General features: G+C 39.0%; 1 protein-coding gene across 10 annotated transcripts in view; it reads right to left on the reverse strand.

The window, feature by feature from the left end:
* Window positions 1-17,739, reverse strand: part of PHF20 (PHD finger protein 20) — a 74,427-nt gene that overhangs the window by 43,519 nt on the left and 13,169 nt on the right. For all 10 annotated transcript variants that reach the window (XM_069808588.1, XM_069808600.1, XM_069808648.1 and 7 more), the window contains 8 exons: window positions 17,256-17,370; window positions 10,794-10,965; window positions 10,499-10,583; window positions 9,666-9,745; window positions 5,740-6,127; window positions 5,229-5,336; window positions 4,090-4,266; window positions 3,082-3,255 (listed from right to left, as the gene is read on the reverse strand). In XM_069808588.1, the coding sequence (XP_069664689.1) occupies window positions 3,082-3,255; window positions 4,090-4,266; window positions 5,229-5,336; window positions 5,740-6,127; window positions 9,666-9,745; window positions 10,499-10,583; window positions 10,794-10,965; window positions 17,256-17,338 (1,267 nt within the window). In that variant the 5' untranslated portion in view covers window positions 17,339-17,370. The remainder of the gene's footprint in view (window positions 1-3,081; window positions 3,256-4,089; window positions 4,267-5,228; window positions 5,337-5,739; window positions 6,128-9,665; window positions 9,746-10,498; window positions 10,584-10,793; window positions 10,966-17,255; window positions 17,371-17,739) is intronic.

The raw sequence follows: 17,739 nt of genomic DNA on the forward strand, positions 1-17,739 counted from the left end.
TTTTCCACAATCCCTACAACCTCATCCCTTTCAAGACATAAACCGTTGACCAAGTCTGAGACTAAGAGTGGATCCAGCCGCCCCTAGACCCTTCTCTGAGGAGGAGTCTGGAAAGCAATGGGGTCTGCTCTGAACCTCGTGACTCAACGGGAGGGATCTCCTTATTCCCTGAATTGATGTATATGGTCACACAGTTTACAGAAGTAGTCTTACGCCAATTCCTGTTGTGAGAAACCCTGCCACCTACTACCACGCCTCCCCAGTTCAGTTTGCTTCTGTCATGAATAAAATCTTTAACTGATCATTTGGTGTCGTTCCACCTTAATTTAGCCCGAGGGAATTTTGAATTAAACACGACTCCCTGGTCTGTCCAGTCTGGGTCGTGACACTACTTCTGGATTATTTTACAAAGGCAACAGCAGCAGATGCCTTCTTAATACTGCATTAACTGTTTGAAGAACACCTGCAACCATTAACACAGTTTTTCCATACTGTTAATACACTGTGTTCTTTCAAAAAGCCAAGATTTACCATCCTCCAAATTCTCAGACCTTATCGAAGTTGTGGTTTGTCAATCTATACTGCAATGAGTACCTCCAAAAGATTACACAAAACATTAAGTGTCATCTTAAAAATGCTGCACTTAAAACTGAAAATTTGCAGGAATTTACAAAATAAAAAGCTAAATGGTTGTCAGCTAAAAACCAAACTTTAAGAAATGCAGTGAGTTTATCGTGCAAGATCACTGAAGTTAAAAAGCATTTTGTCATACCGTTTTCCTATATAAAGCATGTCCAAAGGGTGACTGTATCCACTGTAGTGGAAAGCTTTGCCATACCTTCTCTGCTATTAAATAGTTTGTCAGAGGCTGAAAAGTGAGTATTTTCAGACATACTAAAAATTCTTTCCATTTTCAAAACTGCTACAGCCTGCTCTATCTCTTAGAAGAGCTGTCTCTAAGGTGCAAGTCCTGCACACTTCACCTCAGAACAATTCAGTTCACTGTACCTGTTTGGAGCCATGCCTGTACCTGCACACCTTCTCACATGCCTGACTGGAGTCACAACAGCCACCACTCTTTCTGCTTGCCTGAAGCACAAGATTCCAACAGGATCAAGAAGCACCACTGTTTTTTAGCATTTCTTTGCACTCCCAGTGACACAAATGTCTGCAGTCTTTCCATTAAGAACTCCTCGGACATCTTCCCGAGATCCAAAGAAGGAAGAAAAAAAAAGAATGCTCTGTTGCTGCTACAGCAGACAGCCCCTCCTGCCATCCACAAAAGCTACTTCAGCATGAGAATTTGCAAACAGGACATGGCTATTCATCTTAAAATTACATTCAAGGATGCCTGTTCAGTTTCAAGGGCACCTTGGAGGAGAGGAACTTCAAATTCTGAAGGAAAGAGCTCACAGCACTAGCTGCTAATATTGCTGGCATTGCAAACTTCTAGACAGGGTACCAGTTTAGCTAACCCAGACAGCAGACTACTACAGCAGTACCTGACAAAGCACTTGTGAGAAGCTTCACCAGTTGTCAGCACATGACCTTAAGGAAACCAGTGATACTACACTGCAATTACCCAGAGGAAGTATTCAACCTAAACTTTAAAGTGTACATTAAATCAGTTCCACCTGCTACAAGAGGGGGAAGAACAAATTCATAGCCACTGGAAGGAGCAACACTTTTTACATCCTTCCTTTGCTTCAGAGATTTGCAGGCAGGCTGTCAATAGCTCATGTACTCAGAGCCAATACAGAGAGTAATGGCATTTCCTTGGTGTCAGAGAGATTAATGTTCTGTTCAGGTACAACAGCCAAACAGTGATTTTGCCTTCATGAGGCAAAACAAGCTACAACACATCAGTTTAAAAAAAGTTAAACCCAAAAGTACTTAATGGACTGAAAAGGACACAGCAGTCTGACTAGCAAAAAGAATCTGCAGCCGCTCACTATCTTGCAAACTCACCACCAGAATGTAGGGAAGTAAAAGCATGGCCCCAACACACATCAACTGAAAAGAGTCTGGATATACCATAGTTAGAATACAGGTGGGTAATATCATCAGCCTGGTTAGGAAGGAGAGCAAGATCAGAAGAGCTCTAATTTTTAAATAGTAAAAGACCATTTATACATCAAACCTGAGCAAAGGAAAAGAGGTAAATTCCTTCCTGCACTGAAGGTGCACATCAGTGGCAAAGGGAAAGGACATTTAATTTGTACAGTTACATAAGAGTGGGTGAAAGAGGACACATGCAACCGGGAGGATAAGTTTGGAATAACCAACAAACAGGATGAAAGCTAGCACATACAGATTAGCAATGCTGTGCAACTGTAAATCCCTCTAAATGTTCTGCTCTACTTAAAATTAAGCTTCTTTGACAGAGCATAAACCAGGGAAATTGTAGTTCAAGTTTCCCCAGTTAGCTGCAGATATAAGTATTAAAGTTACAAAAAATAATCACAGGACAGCACTATTTTGGCATAGTCTACTATCTGCATAGGAAATTTTAATTTGAAAAAGCATGGTAAGTACACTCCCCAGCCAAGAGAAAATAGAATATATACATTAAGACAGACACTGAAATGTTTGAACAATTTCATAAATTTGCACTAAAACCTCTAAGTAGTCTAGGACTTAAGTACAACAAAAGCCAAAACATAAGGGTATAGGAATCCACAATCAGGATTCCCAAACATCAAGGCTACCACATACCTGCAGCACAGAAATTACAAAAGAACCTGATCTTTTAAGATGTTAGTCCAACTTAATCCAGAATTACAAACATTAAATTATAACCTGAAAACAGGCATTTGTTAGTTTCACCATTCACATGCTAAAAATATTACATCCAGTCATTTAAAAATTATGATTGCCACTTTTTGGGAGATTGCTGTCAATCTCCAAAGCATAATATCAAAACTCAGTCCATAAGGAATAAAAATATGCATTTCCCCCCCGCCCCATGGTTAACATTGCAAGAACACACAACTTTTGTTTGTGACACACATACAAGCACAAAACACCTAGCATCAGTTGCCTTAAATGTATCAACGTTAAATACAAAATCAAGATTTGAACCTGTAGCAGCAGAAGGTTCTTGAGTTCGGACAGTTACAGACAAAGACTCAGTGTCTTCAACTTTTTCTTCCTGTAAACTGGCATCCGTACTGAATGCTGTGCTATGTGATGCGTTTCCAGGCAACCCTTGTTCACTGAACCTTTGGTCAGATTCAACAGGAATTTCTAAGTGGACTAAAATGGAGAAAAAAATTTTCATTGAGTAAAACGCACACAAAAGCATATTCCAGAACACTAACGTGTATGTTCATCACATTACAGTGGTGACAGATACCCACCCACGCTGAGACTGCTTGCTGTTGCATTAACACAAAATCAAGTTTTTACAACACAGCTACTTGTAGCAACCCTCTAAATTTAGAGCTGCTTAGAAACACACAGGCTGCTAACTCTTTATAGCCTAAAATGGGACAGGTCTCCTCAAACCATTATCAGAGCTCCCCCTGAAAGGGAATGGCAGGGAAGCACAGGGCAAAAAAAGGGAGCATTATCTCCACCCAGTCAAAGAATAAAAGCATCCCATTTGATGTTTTTAGTGTCCAACAAGAGGATTAAACTATAAGTTTACCATTTGGGTTACTTCTTCAAACTGAAAGTGTTAAAACTGTGTGATCACCTTATTTTCACAAGCATAACCTGCATCCCTTAAAAAAAAAAAAGGCAAAAAACCCCAACCACAACATTTCCTTTAAGTTATTTTATGACCTACGGAGCTCTGCTTTTGCAAGGCTAGTTACCCCAGCCAGTTATCCCTCTACTGGAAAAGCTCCCATCACACAAAGGTTAAAAGCTAGGGTTACTGACAGAGAGAGAATCAAGAGTAAAAGGCAATCCAGGCAGCAGAAACAGATATAAACTTTCCTTGAGTTTTCTCTGCACTGCTGATGAAATCAGATTGCAATTGCAAATATAGAGCCTGCAGGCTATGCAAGTGAAAATATAGCGCTTGCAACAACTAGATTACTGCCATGCCACCACAAATCTAGACTACACCAGGAAGCTGCTTACCCTTCTCAGATTCCTTTTGGTTAGATACTGCATCTTTCAAATGCTGAATTTCTGTTGAAGTTGTGACATGATCGGTATTTAAAATCTCATGGCTAATACTAGACGAGAGTCTTGAAGATCGTCTCCTGATCTGGTCTCTTTCAGGGTTATCTGAAGAGTTCTTCAATTTTTCCTGAGCTGGAATAGACAAATTTAATAGTACCATGCAGTTACAGAATTACTAAATAAGCTCACAAGCAAAAGTTAAAGATGTCCCCTCCCAGTTTGAAAGTGCATTTAAGGACTGAGTTTAATAGCAAAAGCTAAACAGCCCTGGTGATTACACCTCTCTGTAAAAGCTACAATCATATTAGCAGTTATAAATACACATAAAACTAGAGCAAAATCTTATCTTACAGGTGTCTCAAAATTTTCTTTTAGTAACAGATTTGAAGTAAGAATACTGATCAATATCTTACTGGTAAAACACTGCTTTAAACAGCAACTGTCCCACAGACATAGTAATACCAGAAGTTAGATGAGACAATTCAGACACACAAACAACTTTGACCCTAAGCTGGGTAATGTATGTGCACTGAAGTTTTAAGACTTTGTGGTCCTAAGGAAGGGAAAGACAGCCTTCTTCAGATCTGCATCCCCTTGTTCATGATACTACTATAAGCAAATACAGTTTTCTCTCCTCATCAACATACTCAAGTTCTTCAACATCACTACACAACATACCAAGATAAAGTAGAAACTATTAGACTGCAGTGACATATTTATCTAGTATTACAGTTTCTTTGCTAAGCAATATGGTAGATCCTCCATCTAGTAACTAGAGAGTTTCTACATCTCGAAAAAGGCTTTTATAACCTTCTACTTATTGGAGGCAATATAATCACTGCCTCCCCTATGTTAACTAACTTCTGCATCAAGACTTGCAGCTTGTGTCTCCTTTATCCAAATGCAGCTTCCAAGATTTAGGAGAGAATTTCAGTATGATGAATGGCCAATTTAAGAAAAACAGGTGCTGCATTTCAGCCATTTCATGTATCACAGTTCAAGGTTAATACTACAGACATTTCCCCCCCTCCACTTAAGCTTCAAGAACTCATAGGTAAAGATACTGTGAGAGTTGAATACCAAAAAATACTCACAGAAGTTTTTTTCAATCCTGAGGCGCTTTGATGGAACTTCACCTCCTTTAGGTATTTTCCGACGTCTTAACTCCAAAGTTATTGGCTGCAGTGTCTGAGAACTTGGCTCTACATATTTAGATAGAACAAAAACTGACTGGATACAAAGCTGCAAAACTCTTCAAAACATAAACTCCTAAGCCTCACAACTTAAAAAACTGGACTTGCATAAGTAGTTTCACCTGGCTTTCCAAAGTCTACATAGTAGTATTTAATCCTACTGCAGACATATCTTATAATATAGGAAGATTACTTGCCTAAATCTCCTCTCTGACCAAACCACTGAAGCTCCAAATCTGACTAACAAGTATGCTCTCAGCTGTCCTAATCAAGCCTGAACAAAGACAAGTTTAAAATTTTTTTAAAGCTTCTAGAAACTTAGGTTGTGAAAGAGCAAGATACTTTTCATTCCTTTAGGTAAGTTTAGAAGGGTTTTGATATATGGCCTAAACATTTAAGTTTAGCTACATACCTGTTGGAGGTGTTATCGGCGGTCTTCCACGTTTTCGTTTAGTTTCTTTTGTGTTTTCCTGTGGACTCTTTACATTGTCATTCTCAGGCTTCTTCTCAATTTCTGCATCTACTGAATATTCCATATCATTCTCTGATATATTCTCTTTATCTTCTTTTCCATTCTTAGATATATTCTTTTCTGAGACCTTGCCTTTTTCCGAGATGACAGTCAATCTTCCTTCTTTATCAGGTTGCTTAACTCTTTTCTCAGTCTTCAATGTCTTTTCATCCTTGTCTTTCTTTGCATTACTTGTTGCTTTCCTCTGTTCTTTAAATTTCTCCTGCTTTTCAGGAGATGACAGAATTTCATTACCTCTTTCCTTAGGCTTAGCATTACCCACAGTATTCTAGAATTAAGAGAATGACACATGAATATTAACTTATTGCAATATGAAAGTCCTCCCCTGCCTCTGTATTTCGTAGACTTGCATCCTTGTCCAATTTTTCAAAGGATAAAAGCATATATTCTACTGCAACCCATAGATGAAAACTTCAGAGGCACTTGAACTGTTCAAGGACCCATGAATCTTCAACAGGACAGTGCAACAGATTCACTCTTTTCACAACTCTGACATAAGAGATTCGCTGTTTCTTTGTTCTCACATGCAGGTTAGGTCCGTACTAGCTTGGTGCAGTACTACTTAAAGCCTGCTTGGGACACTGAAGAAAGAGTGGGAGTCAAGAGCACAAAAAAGGGTAAAAAGCTCAATCACTTGGATGCAAAAACCATTTTCCTTTCACAAAAGTGTCTCGTTCAAAATAGACCAGTATTTAGCTTGTAAATATCACTGCTACTGAAACGCGCTAAGTAAAGAGTCATGTAAAGCAACTGCAATTACCCACTTCATCAGTAATCACATGATGTTAAAATTTACATATTTAAATTTAAAAACAAAACTTTAAACTTTATCTTTCTGTAATTTGTGTTCAGCATGAGGACATGAAAATCCTTAACAGTCCCTGGCCAGCAAGCTACTGATACTGATTCAACCATAATCTCATTTCCCTATAGTTCTTATATAATAACACCGAACCAGGAAGAACACCCCTATATCAACAGGTCACTACTACTCAATGTCGATTCCGTTTTGTGATCAGGTTTCATATTAACGCCACCTGGGGGGGACGCCGATTTTGGTTTTTTTGCCCTTCCAAAGATTCTGCTATAGGCTGTCCCAGAAGTTCTCTGCTCTGATGAACAGACACCTTCTAACTTAGCGCCTGGATTAATAATTTATATTTGGTCGTGTGTCAACAGTGCCTTTAGTTGAACTAACTTCCCTCTCCCTGTTGCCTAATAAATTCAAGCATGAAAGAACAACCATACTCCTTTCCAGCCATAGTTCTGCAAGGCACAACAAGCTTAAAATTTGAACAATGATCAGAGGACAAGAAGGGCTAAATACCTCGATACCTTTTTGGGGAAAGAAAGCAGCTGACCAAGTTATACAAAATTCTGAGAATAAACTTAAGACTTACTATCTCCTTGTACTAGACAGTACATCTTGCCTCTTCCCACCCCAGTCTTCCTATCTATATGTGGCTTACATGAACCAATACCTTTTAAGACTGCTGTTTTCAGACCACAGTCCTAAGAAATAATCTTAACGCAATAAAATAGTGAATGTGTAATCTGCTCCACCCTCTATGATATTATTTCAACCATACTTGGCACAGAGGTGATTAAAAAAGCACTTTTTAAGAATGTGAGATCAAATTGCTGTATATTTCATGAAAACAGCAACACAAAGGGAAAGAAAGTTTTTCACCTTCTTAGGTGTCTGAGCACCACTTTTACAAAACATCATAAAAATCTGTCATCTATAAATTCCTTAAATGCCACAGCTATGGGAGAATCTTCAGTGGAAACTCAAACATTAGTGTAAAAAAAAAATCAAAGCACAACCATCAGACATTAAGTTTCATCAGTTGTGCTGCTCAAAAGAACCATCTGATTTGAATCAAGTATCTGGTACTGGAACACACATGAACCATCTTAAATTACTCTCAAGAAACTGAACCATAAATACAGTATGTCTGAATTACCTCTTGATGTTACTGAACTCTTAAAAGCTGTGTGTCCTTGTACAAGTATATTCATGCTGTGCAGGTCATTAGCATTTTACCATCACTGTTCAATATAGCATGTTACACCCTGTACATGGGGACAGGGTAACACTGTCATTAAAGAAAAGACAACCAGCTTACATTGCTCCCTTCAGAAATCAGGTGGTTTGGGGACTTTTTAAGAACAGCTAAGATCTAAGCTATGTCTGTCTTCATGGCTACAGTCTCTCCAAATGATGAAGAGGAATCCAACACTTGCCCTCCACTGTCAGCATGCAGTTGTACATGAATCCATACGTTACTTATGTAACTTACATTCACAACTGAATCTTGAGCTCTCCAGTGGCTCAAGTATTTTTTTTAAACTTTACTTCTGATTGTGTAAACAGAGCTCACTAGGAAATTCTCCCTTTATGCTTTTTTACGCTAAAGAACAGAACAAAAATGTTCTAGCATAACTTATCTCTTGGGTTAAAAGAAATCTTCCCTGCCAGTGGTTAAATGGAGACAAAAACTTAAACTCCTTTTAAAACCCACCCAAAGCTATGCAGAAACATGAAACTCCCTAAAGGAGAGAGGAGAGACAAAATATTTTGCCTTTCTTATGCAGAATATTTCTTACGATTGTTCAATTTCATGTATTTAGGGTTAAATATGGTAGAGATATTTCTCATGGCAATGAAGATTCTTCAAGTAGTTCCCTTGTGAGTACTAGTCAACCCTCAACCAGGCACAATTATTACCATTTGAAAGCTATTAAGAGCACTTTGTGGCCAATCTGAAATAGTATTCCCTCCCAGCCTTGCAGATACACAAATCTGGAGACCTTCAAGGAATGGCATGCCTCTTCACAACAGTGACAGATTTAAATTGTATCCATTAATACTCAGTATTGGAATCTGTATTTAAGACTTGTGTTTTGGGGGAGGGATTCAGTTTCTTTGCTCAAACTTAACATTCCAGAAAACTAAAAGCAGAAGGTATGACTAAAAACACAGGCTACAGCTACCACACAGGAATATGTGGCAAGATCTCAAACTTAAAACCACTTCTGTAACGAAAATTATTCTGAAGCAGGTACTTAAGAAGTTTTAACCAAGTTATACAGGACTAGAACTTGTCAGCCTTTCCTACAAAGTGCCCGCACATGAAAACTGAAGTACAAAGCAGCACTTCTTCCTTCTCACCATCAGCAGGAAATTTTTTTTTTTTTTTTTTTAAGAATGGCTCACTACTACTTTCCATCATAAGCTGAAGGTTGTTGAAACTACAGCGCTGAGCAAGTGAAGAGTTGGTAGAACAACCAGACCATAGAAGCAGAATATGGGATTAGTAAAAAAGCTTATCTTCTCAAAGTTGTGAGGTGAAAGATTACCAGACAGCTTCCTTAAAAGTCTCAAGACAATCAAGTAGTTATTTTGGGAAAGAATAGTTTCCATCAACTCCATAGTTCTCATCCCTTAATTTTTAAGATGCGTTTAAACTAATCTCAAACAGGTGAAACCAAGTGTGTTTCAATAACCTACCGCTAGCTTTAGTATGTACATTCTGAATCTTCCAATGATTTTTAGAAAACTGTTTTATTTGTATGCCTATGACAACTTTAGTTCAAGAGATGCATTCATGAGAACATGAGCCTGAGAGCTTTGCAAATCATACCATGAAGATTTGCATAACCTTTTCAACAGATTTTATTTCAGATGTATTGTATGTTAGCAGTTGAGATGTTTCATTAATTTCATATTTTATAATTCATCAAATCTAGCCACCTGAACTGTCAATTTTAGAACACACTAGTAGTATGAACACAATACTTACCTGATCTTTGGAAAAAGCTTTGACATGAATGTTTTTGACAGTCTGAACTACACCATCATAAAATTTCACAGTGTATGTACCTAAAATTTGAAAATAAAGCATAAGAGTTTAAAGATTAGAAGTTAACAGAGCATTTGCTAGCAGCTCCAATACTCTAGCTGCATATTTAGCTCTAGGTAAAAGCTGCCTTATCTGTGTTAAAAACTGCAACAGCAGAGGTCTTATCACAGGCCAGGTAAGGAAGAAACAGTGAAGTTACCAAAAATAATTATGGCAAGCATAAAGCTGAATGTCTAAGCTTAGAGTTGCTCCTTAGATATACTTCCCTCACAAAACGCCAAAACATTTCTAGTAGAATACTCCAATAGATAATTACAGACTTTTTCTCCTTGATCTTACAACATATAGGCAATCTAAAGAAAGCACAGCACAAGAACAAGTCCTTCATGGTTCCTTAATGATATTCGAAAAGGAGAAGCATGGCTGTACTTTTTTTCTTCCCTATTTGTAAAGGGCTTTTGCAGCTCTGACGCTAGTTTTACTGCAGTTACATGCATCTCTTGACAACAAACTTAAGAAACAACTTCTCCAAAATATATACTTAAAGCAATTACTGACTGGATATCCCAGCAGAAAGTTCTTTTATCTCATGAAAAAGGTAAGAGCTTAGGTTAAAAGTGTTGAGGGCAGAGTAAAACATATAATTGAAAATAAAACTTTTCACAGTTGTCTTCTGTCTGCTGTACCTGCTGTCTCCACCTAAGCAAAAAGGTTAGAATGCAATTAGAAATGCATTACTAAAAAGCATGACAAAACCAAAAGTGACTCCTTACCATCTTTGTTAACAGAAGTAACTTTGGCTGGATAGAAGCGACAATCAGACCAGCATGCCAATACCTGATCATTTATATGAAATCCCTACAAGACAGGAGTTAAAAGTGTTTTCATCTGAGAATTACTGAAACATACAACTTCATCAAAACAGCAAAATTATTAGTTTTCCAATACTTAAATCATAAAACTTATACAGCAGGCAACACAGCAACAATGAAAGCATTTTGATGGTCACAATTCATACAACTGCATGTTAAATGTAACATACTCAAATGTCCTCTATTTTCTACTTACTGCACAACCTTCTTCTTCATGTAATCCTTCTTTTCTTAACTGTATTTTCTCTAAGGGACGCAAATAAGGACTGTCCCAACAAAACCATTCATCATATCTATGGTTCCAGCGTTTGAAATGGATAAGTACTTTTCCTTCTTCATAATCAATTTCTTCAATGTGAGCTGGATACCTGGTCAAAAGGTAGATTAAAATATTTCAATTAAGAATAAGGTAAGCTGTCTCAGACACTTAAATATAGTACAAAACATGACACAAATGGAGCCTTCTGCATGATCAAAAGCAAAATATCTGAAGATCTGCTTGATCAGGTGTGATGGGGAGCCAAGTAACTACACCTAACAACCTTTAGTTTCTACAATCTCGATATTATTTGATATATCACTTGTATAAGCAATAAAGATGCTACAAAATTACCAAGAGCTCAGCACAGGACAAATCCCAAAACTGAACAGCAAAGGCAAACATTGGCTGCAGGAAGAAGAGACAACTAAGGAGTTCTTAGTCTGGGGTGGAAAAAAAAAATGTAACTAGAGATCAAGAAGTCAGAAAATCCTTCCCTACACCTAGAAATTTCACATATTCAGAAAACTGATAGCTTCATCTCCCTCTTATCAAGAATAACACCTGGAGGTCAATACACTCACTTCTCTCAGAGAGATCCATCAACAGGCATCATGAATCATCTTCCCAGCATAACAGCAAAAGTCTAGCAGGCACGCTAAACCTAATTTAAACTACAGATTCCCAAAGTTAAATTTCATCTGCAAAGTCCTAGGACTGAAATAAAAATCTCTCAGTATTTTAGAAGTACAGGAATCCGAGATGAGTTAAATCCCATTGTTTCTAATCAGGAAGACCTTATAAACTATGCATTTCTTTAATTGCATTGGTAATTTGTAACTTCAGTAAGTATTTCAGAATAATAGCATATTTCACTATCCCAACTGAAGGTAACATCCCAAGTATTGACATCTTCCGCTCCTCAATAATAGTGCCAGAAGGAAATCTTCACTTGTCAGTGTTTTCAGTTATTTGTGGAAGAAAGGCAAGGCCCCACTGAATTCTTCAACAGAAGTCTGAAGAAAAAGAAACCCAAATCCACAATTATTCTGTACCTGGTAAATCACACTTAAAGATAGAACAAGTGGTAGAAAGAAATGGCATCTCGAAAGAATCAAGCCTGATGCTAAAAACAAAACCCAGACACGTCAGAATTAAGACTTAAATGCAGACTACCATTCTACAATCCTACACAGATGAAAAGCTACCTACAACTGAAATTCTCCAGCATATCTGAGACATCTAGTCATGACTTGTTCAAAAGAGATATAAATAGGCCATGCTAGAGACTTACACTGCAACCACAGACTAAGGCCCTGCCTAACACTCAATGCCACATGCCTCAAGATATGCCATTCGTTCATCCCAATATATTATCAAGACACATACAGCAAAGGCTGTGGAGAAGAGGAACACAAATGGGAGATACTTATGGCAGGGACAACTAATTGGTTACCAGCTTCCTAGGAAGGAAGTAACTAACTTCCTTTGTGTGACAGTCAACGTATTTCATACGTAGGTAACCCCAAGCACTGCCCTGCACAGGTTCATGAGGGGATAATATTCACAGTCTTTCCACATAAAACAACATAGTTCTATTAAATGTAGTTTATTCTTCGATATCTCAGCAACTGCCTATCACTAATTACTGGTAATGACAAAAATCAGTATCCAGTTGCCTACAAAGCGCAGCAAAAACAGGGGTAGGAATTCCCAGTTCCTCTCAACAAGAGACTACCCAGAAAGACGCTTTTGCCATCAGGACTGCAATGGGCCTAGGGCTTCTCCAGATTCTCAAAGATCAAGAGGGAAGCTGATAAAAATGATAGAGTACCGACTCAACATTATGCTAAGAATCCAGTCCATGCAGATAACCACCTCTGGTAAACACTCAATCCACCTTCTCCCACTGCCCAAGTGACAAGAGCCAACTAACTCTATGATGCAAGACTGTTCCCTGCTTCATAACCCAGTAAAAGGGGAAACCTTCTCCACCAGAAGAACCATCATCCTAGAACCATGCACAAATATCATCTGCACCTATGCCACCTCACCTTCTAAAGACTCCCTGATGGGGGAGAGATGCTGATGGATCATCAAGAAAAACATGCCTGACAAGACCAAGTTTCAGCCTGGTTGAGAGCTGGTGTGGGTGCACTAGAGCTCTCAGCCAGCTCCTGAATTACATGCTACAAAGGCTGAACAAATCTTCTCTTTCTGAAGCAATCAATGTCAGCAAACATGTTCGTTCGGTGCTCTTGACTGGAACAGTAAACCTATTAGAAGCTGTGCTAGATCTAGCCACAAACTTTGACAGCCCCCTCCCTGATATCGCCTTCCACTCAGAAACACAACACTGGCAACTTCAAAACAAAGAAGAAAGGTTCACAGGCTGTCAACAGCTCTGAGCACCACACATTGACAGTGCAAGCTTCCTTACTCCAACATTTGTACCCTAGCCTTCAAAGTGTTGAGCAAGCATGCCACATCAGGAGGTACAAGTCCTCACAGATCTATAACAGAAGAGGAATGATAAAGCATATCCATACACATGCACCAAAAAGTCTGTGAACATGCCAAGGGGTAGAGGTAACTTAAAAGAAGTTCAGACTTGTTTATCAAGAAAACATACTATGTGAGGACACACAAAGCGAAAGGCAAATAGCTGAAGCCTGGTTAAGGCCTGAAAAAGAAGAGTACAACTGCCATGTGTCCAGTGATGGTCCAACACATCCTCTCCCAAACCACAAAGGAAGCATTTAGCTGACTCCACGGGTTTTCAAGACAGCTAACCGATCCTGTGTAAGAAATCCCCAACAGGTACAGATTTCAATAGTTACCTAACACACTGTGAAAAATAAGCTGAAATCAGACACAACGTCTTGAAATATATTGGGAGGCCAAAACAAGTAGTTTTCCAGCTCAATTCAAAAGGATTGACAAGTACCTTTCAAGGCCTTTTCCACTGGCTAAAGAGCAAGGGAAAACATCCAAGATGCCCAAACTGCTGGCATTAGTTTTGATAAGAACCCAAGCAACAATCAAAAGCCCCACCAGTGTAACTCTCAACAGACAGGGGTTAGCAATGACTGGCAACTTCAGACTTCTGCTGTCAGAGCACAGCAAACAATATGAAAATGGGTTTCTTGTAGACACGAGTGTAAAACCATCCTCTTCTGGAAAGAGGTAAATATCTCGAAATTCAAAAATCAGGGTGCTGACTGAGGGAGTTCTTATCTCTCAGTCCTAGACTAGTGTGTCTCCCTCCTCCTTTCCCATATAGCAAAATGGAATTGCTGTAAACCCCCCCTCTCTCAGAGCTAGGAAACGACAAGCTTACTGCAGTCAAAGCAATGCTGAGAGGAAAGGAAGCATCTAAGAGAAGCAGTACTATGAAGGACAACAGCTATGGGGTTACATCTTTCCAGCACCGAGACAAAGTTCTAACAGCACAAGCAATTAAACTCATGGCACTGACAATCTAAACCTTAACAGGGTAGCACAATACTCTAACAATACTAATCTTGTTTTCAATGCTCAAGAGCATCAACCAGAATCAAAAGTCTCTTCATATCCATTTTGCTTGCACAACAGACAGAAGAACTTGAAGAGGTGTCATTACAATAGGGTTAACACAAGAGGTGTCATCATTTGCTTAGTGCAGGCATTCAGTGCAGAGTCATACAACCTCTTTTCAGTAAGAGAGGCTGTCTGCAGCTAGCCAGCGCTGAAGAGCTTAAATGATCCAATGCAAAAAGTTTCAAGAACTCAATTCAGCCAGGACAATGTGTGCATGTACATTGTTACAGCTAGCCTCTCTGGGATCTCTCCATTTAGGACTGCACTGCTGGGGCAGTCCCACTACTCCATCCTCTGAATTCCAGTACTGTGTACCAAGAGACCTTTCAGCATGCACAAAGGCACTGCCTGATGACCAGAGCTCTCCCCCTTTAGTGCTCTGAGGTCAAGACACTATCACAAGCCTTTCATAACAGCTTTGATGCGCCAACCAAGTCCTAAGAACTAAGCCAAGCACCAAAAGTACTCACTGTACACCCTGGAGTTCAAGCCTAAGAGGTGACAGACGACTGCACAAGGAATTGAAGTGCACTTCCAGTACATTATGATTCCAGATACAACAAAGCAACCTTCAGTAAGAGCTCTAAAGATGCAAAATTCACTTTGCCAGGGAGCAGACCCTGCATTGACTACCCTGCTGGCATACACTTTTTTTTTTTCCCTCTTCACAGGGTTGGTATCACATCCAAACACCCTGAAGTCTTGAACTAACATTTCAGGGCACAAGCCACTGCCATGAAAGACAGGTAAATGGGGCTCCAAGATGCATACTTTCCAAAGCACTATTGCTGTTGAGAAGCAATACTGGCCCATGAATTGACTGGTGTGTTTGGTACTAAGCACAGAAATCAAAGCCAGCCCTCCAATCAAACAAGAGACTTCTGCCTATGTTTAAGTGCCAACATAGCAACAAAAGTACACACAAGAAAAGCTCGGAGCTCTGAAGGTCTAGCACTGGGAAAAGCAAGTATCAGCAAACAGAAAGTTTTATGTCCACATAAAAGAACATTGTTACCACACCATAGAGTGGTCCTGTTCACACAGCAGCAGGTGAAAGTAGTAGAGGAAAAAGAAGTCTGCTGTCCTCTACAAATCCACACCTGGGGACATGTCACCCTGTCACCACTGATATTGCTAAGAGAGAATAAGCCCCCAGCTCTTACAAGTTTTGGTTCATGAACCCCGAAAACAGAAATACACAGATCACCAGTCAAGGTAACATGGACTTTCTGACCCAGGTTTCAAAAGCTTAGCAAGCAAAAGAAAGTTAACTCTCCAGTTCGGAAAGTTTAGTTGTGAGATCAAAGAGTTGCAAAACACTGTGCATAAGACAGGTCATTTAAGATCAAGTGTTTTTAAAAACAAACACCACCACTTAGTTTTGGACATGCAGCAATATCCAAAATTCAAATTTAAGACAAGGGATCTGTGGAAACTATAGGGGGTGTTGAATTCCCCCCCTCAAAGTTTTCCCACGTAGGAGCTGTGTACACCTATACTTTGAGGTACTGTTGTTGTCCAAATGTGTCAGAATGATAATAGTCATGGACACAAGTTACTAGCCTTACTCAAACACAATCTATACTGAACTGCATCTTTAATAAGCCTACATTACAGACAGGCTAAGAAATCTCTTCTTTGTAGGCATGATTTTTTTTTCTATATAAACAAAGCTCAAGAATACAAAACATGCATGCAGATTCAAATCAAAGCCCTACCTACGCAACTCTTGGTTAAACAGGAAAGCCAACATAACATGCAAGTATGATTTAACATTTGTACTTCATGCTCTTTCTATAAAGAGCTATGTTTACTCATTTTCACAATTCCAATTCCCTTGTACCTGGAAAGTAGAGAAATACTCCGCATGCAACCAAGATGTTCTGGAACAAGCCCCCTGTGTCTAAGGCAGTGCTCCATCCTTCTGGGATGTCCAGATGGTTTTCAACACGGTGACTTCTGCACACTTAACCTGCCAGCAGGTTCCAGAGCCTGAAGTACAATCATGTCTAACCCACACAGACTCTTAAATAAGAGTCAACTATAGCTGATTTCAGGAGAAAGAAGATATCTTAAGAAGCTAACAAAACCAAATTAATTCCTGTACTTAAGAAGTCTTTGACTCCTGCAATTTTCATTGTATGCTTCATTGACTGAGCATTATTAAATGATAATTTTTGAGCTGACTTCCTAAAATAAACAGTTAGAAGGCTCAAAGTTAGCCCAAGTAACTTTTAGGTCCTTTTTCCCCTTCCTACTACAGTGGTTAGTCAAGAAAAGTGTTCCTCCTCAGAACTGAAGTCTGCAAGACAAGCTCCAGAACAGACTTCTTAGCGTGGAATGCATTTCCTCACCCACTTCTTTAATTCTAAAGCTGACCATCCTCAAATGAGCACAGGCTGTAACAATTTCAATCAGACTTTAAAGCCTACGAATTCACAACAGCAATGGGAAAGCAAGTAGTGAGGAACTACATTGGGTATTCTGTATTGCGAAGCATTTCTCTCTCCATAATTTCTGCAATCTGTGTATTGCACAGAACTTGAAGTGTGAATTCAGGAGTATCAGAGTCTGAAGTCCCACTAGATTTATGAGTGGTCCTATTTCCCAGATACAGATAGCACCAGTACACTTCTTTTTAAGGACCAGCACAACATATCAGCATCTATCGCCCATCTGAACCACTGGTATATAAACTTTTATAAATTAACTACTTTCCTACAAACCAATGACCAGGGCTCTAAATATTGTACCAATACAAAATGTTTAAGATATTAAAGACTTAGAGTTAATATAATATGAATGGTTTTAAAAAAATACCAGTTTTTTAATCTGTCACGGGCTTCCAACTGGGCTCCCACCTCAAAGTTGATCCCTCTTCTATTCGGAGGATGTTTTGTCATTTTGTAATATCAACACTGCTGATTTTATTCCCCTGAAAAATGCAATTAAATATCAATCACTAATCAAGACATACACAAAATAAGCTTATGTACCATAATCCCCAAAAGCTAGATGTTAAGGGACCCCTGTATTTTTGGTTTGCAGAAAGTAATGGGGGCAATTATCTATTAAACAAAGGTTCCCAAGTGACAGTGTGCAGAATCATTCAAAAGAAGCGTTCAAAGTGGTAGCTACTGGACCATGAAAGATTGAAGCTCAACCTTTGTCCAGCAGTCCAAGTTCCAGGTCAATTAAGAACTCTGCAACCCAATGTTTATTCACAACTGAGATAGAAGTTTCATAATATTCTCTCCCCCCTCCCAGTTTTGATGAAAACAAGGAATCCAATAAACAGGAAGTG

Source organism: Haliaeetus albicilla, chromosome 2, assembly GCF_947461875.1.
Source record: "Haliaeetus albicilla chromosome 2, bHalAlb1.1, whole genome shotgun sequence".
Taxonomy (NCBI): Eukaryota; Metazoa; Chordata; class Aves; order Accipitriformes; family Accipitridae; genus Haliaeetus; species Haliaeetus albicilla.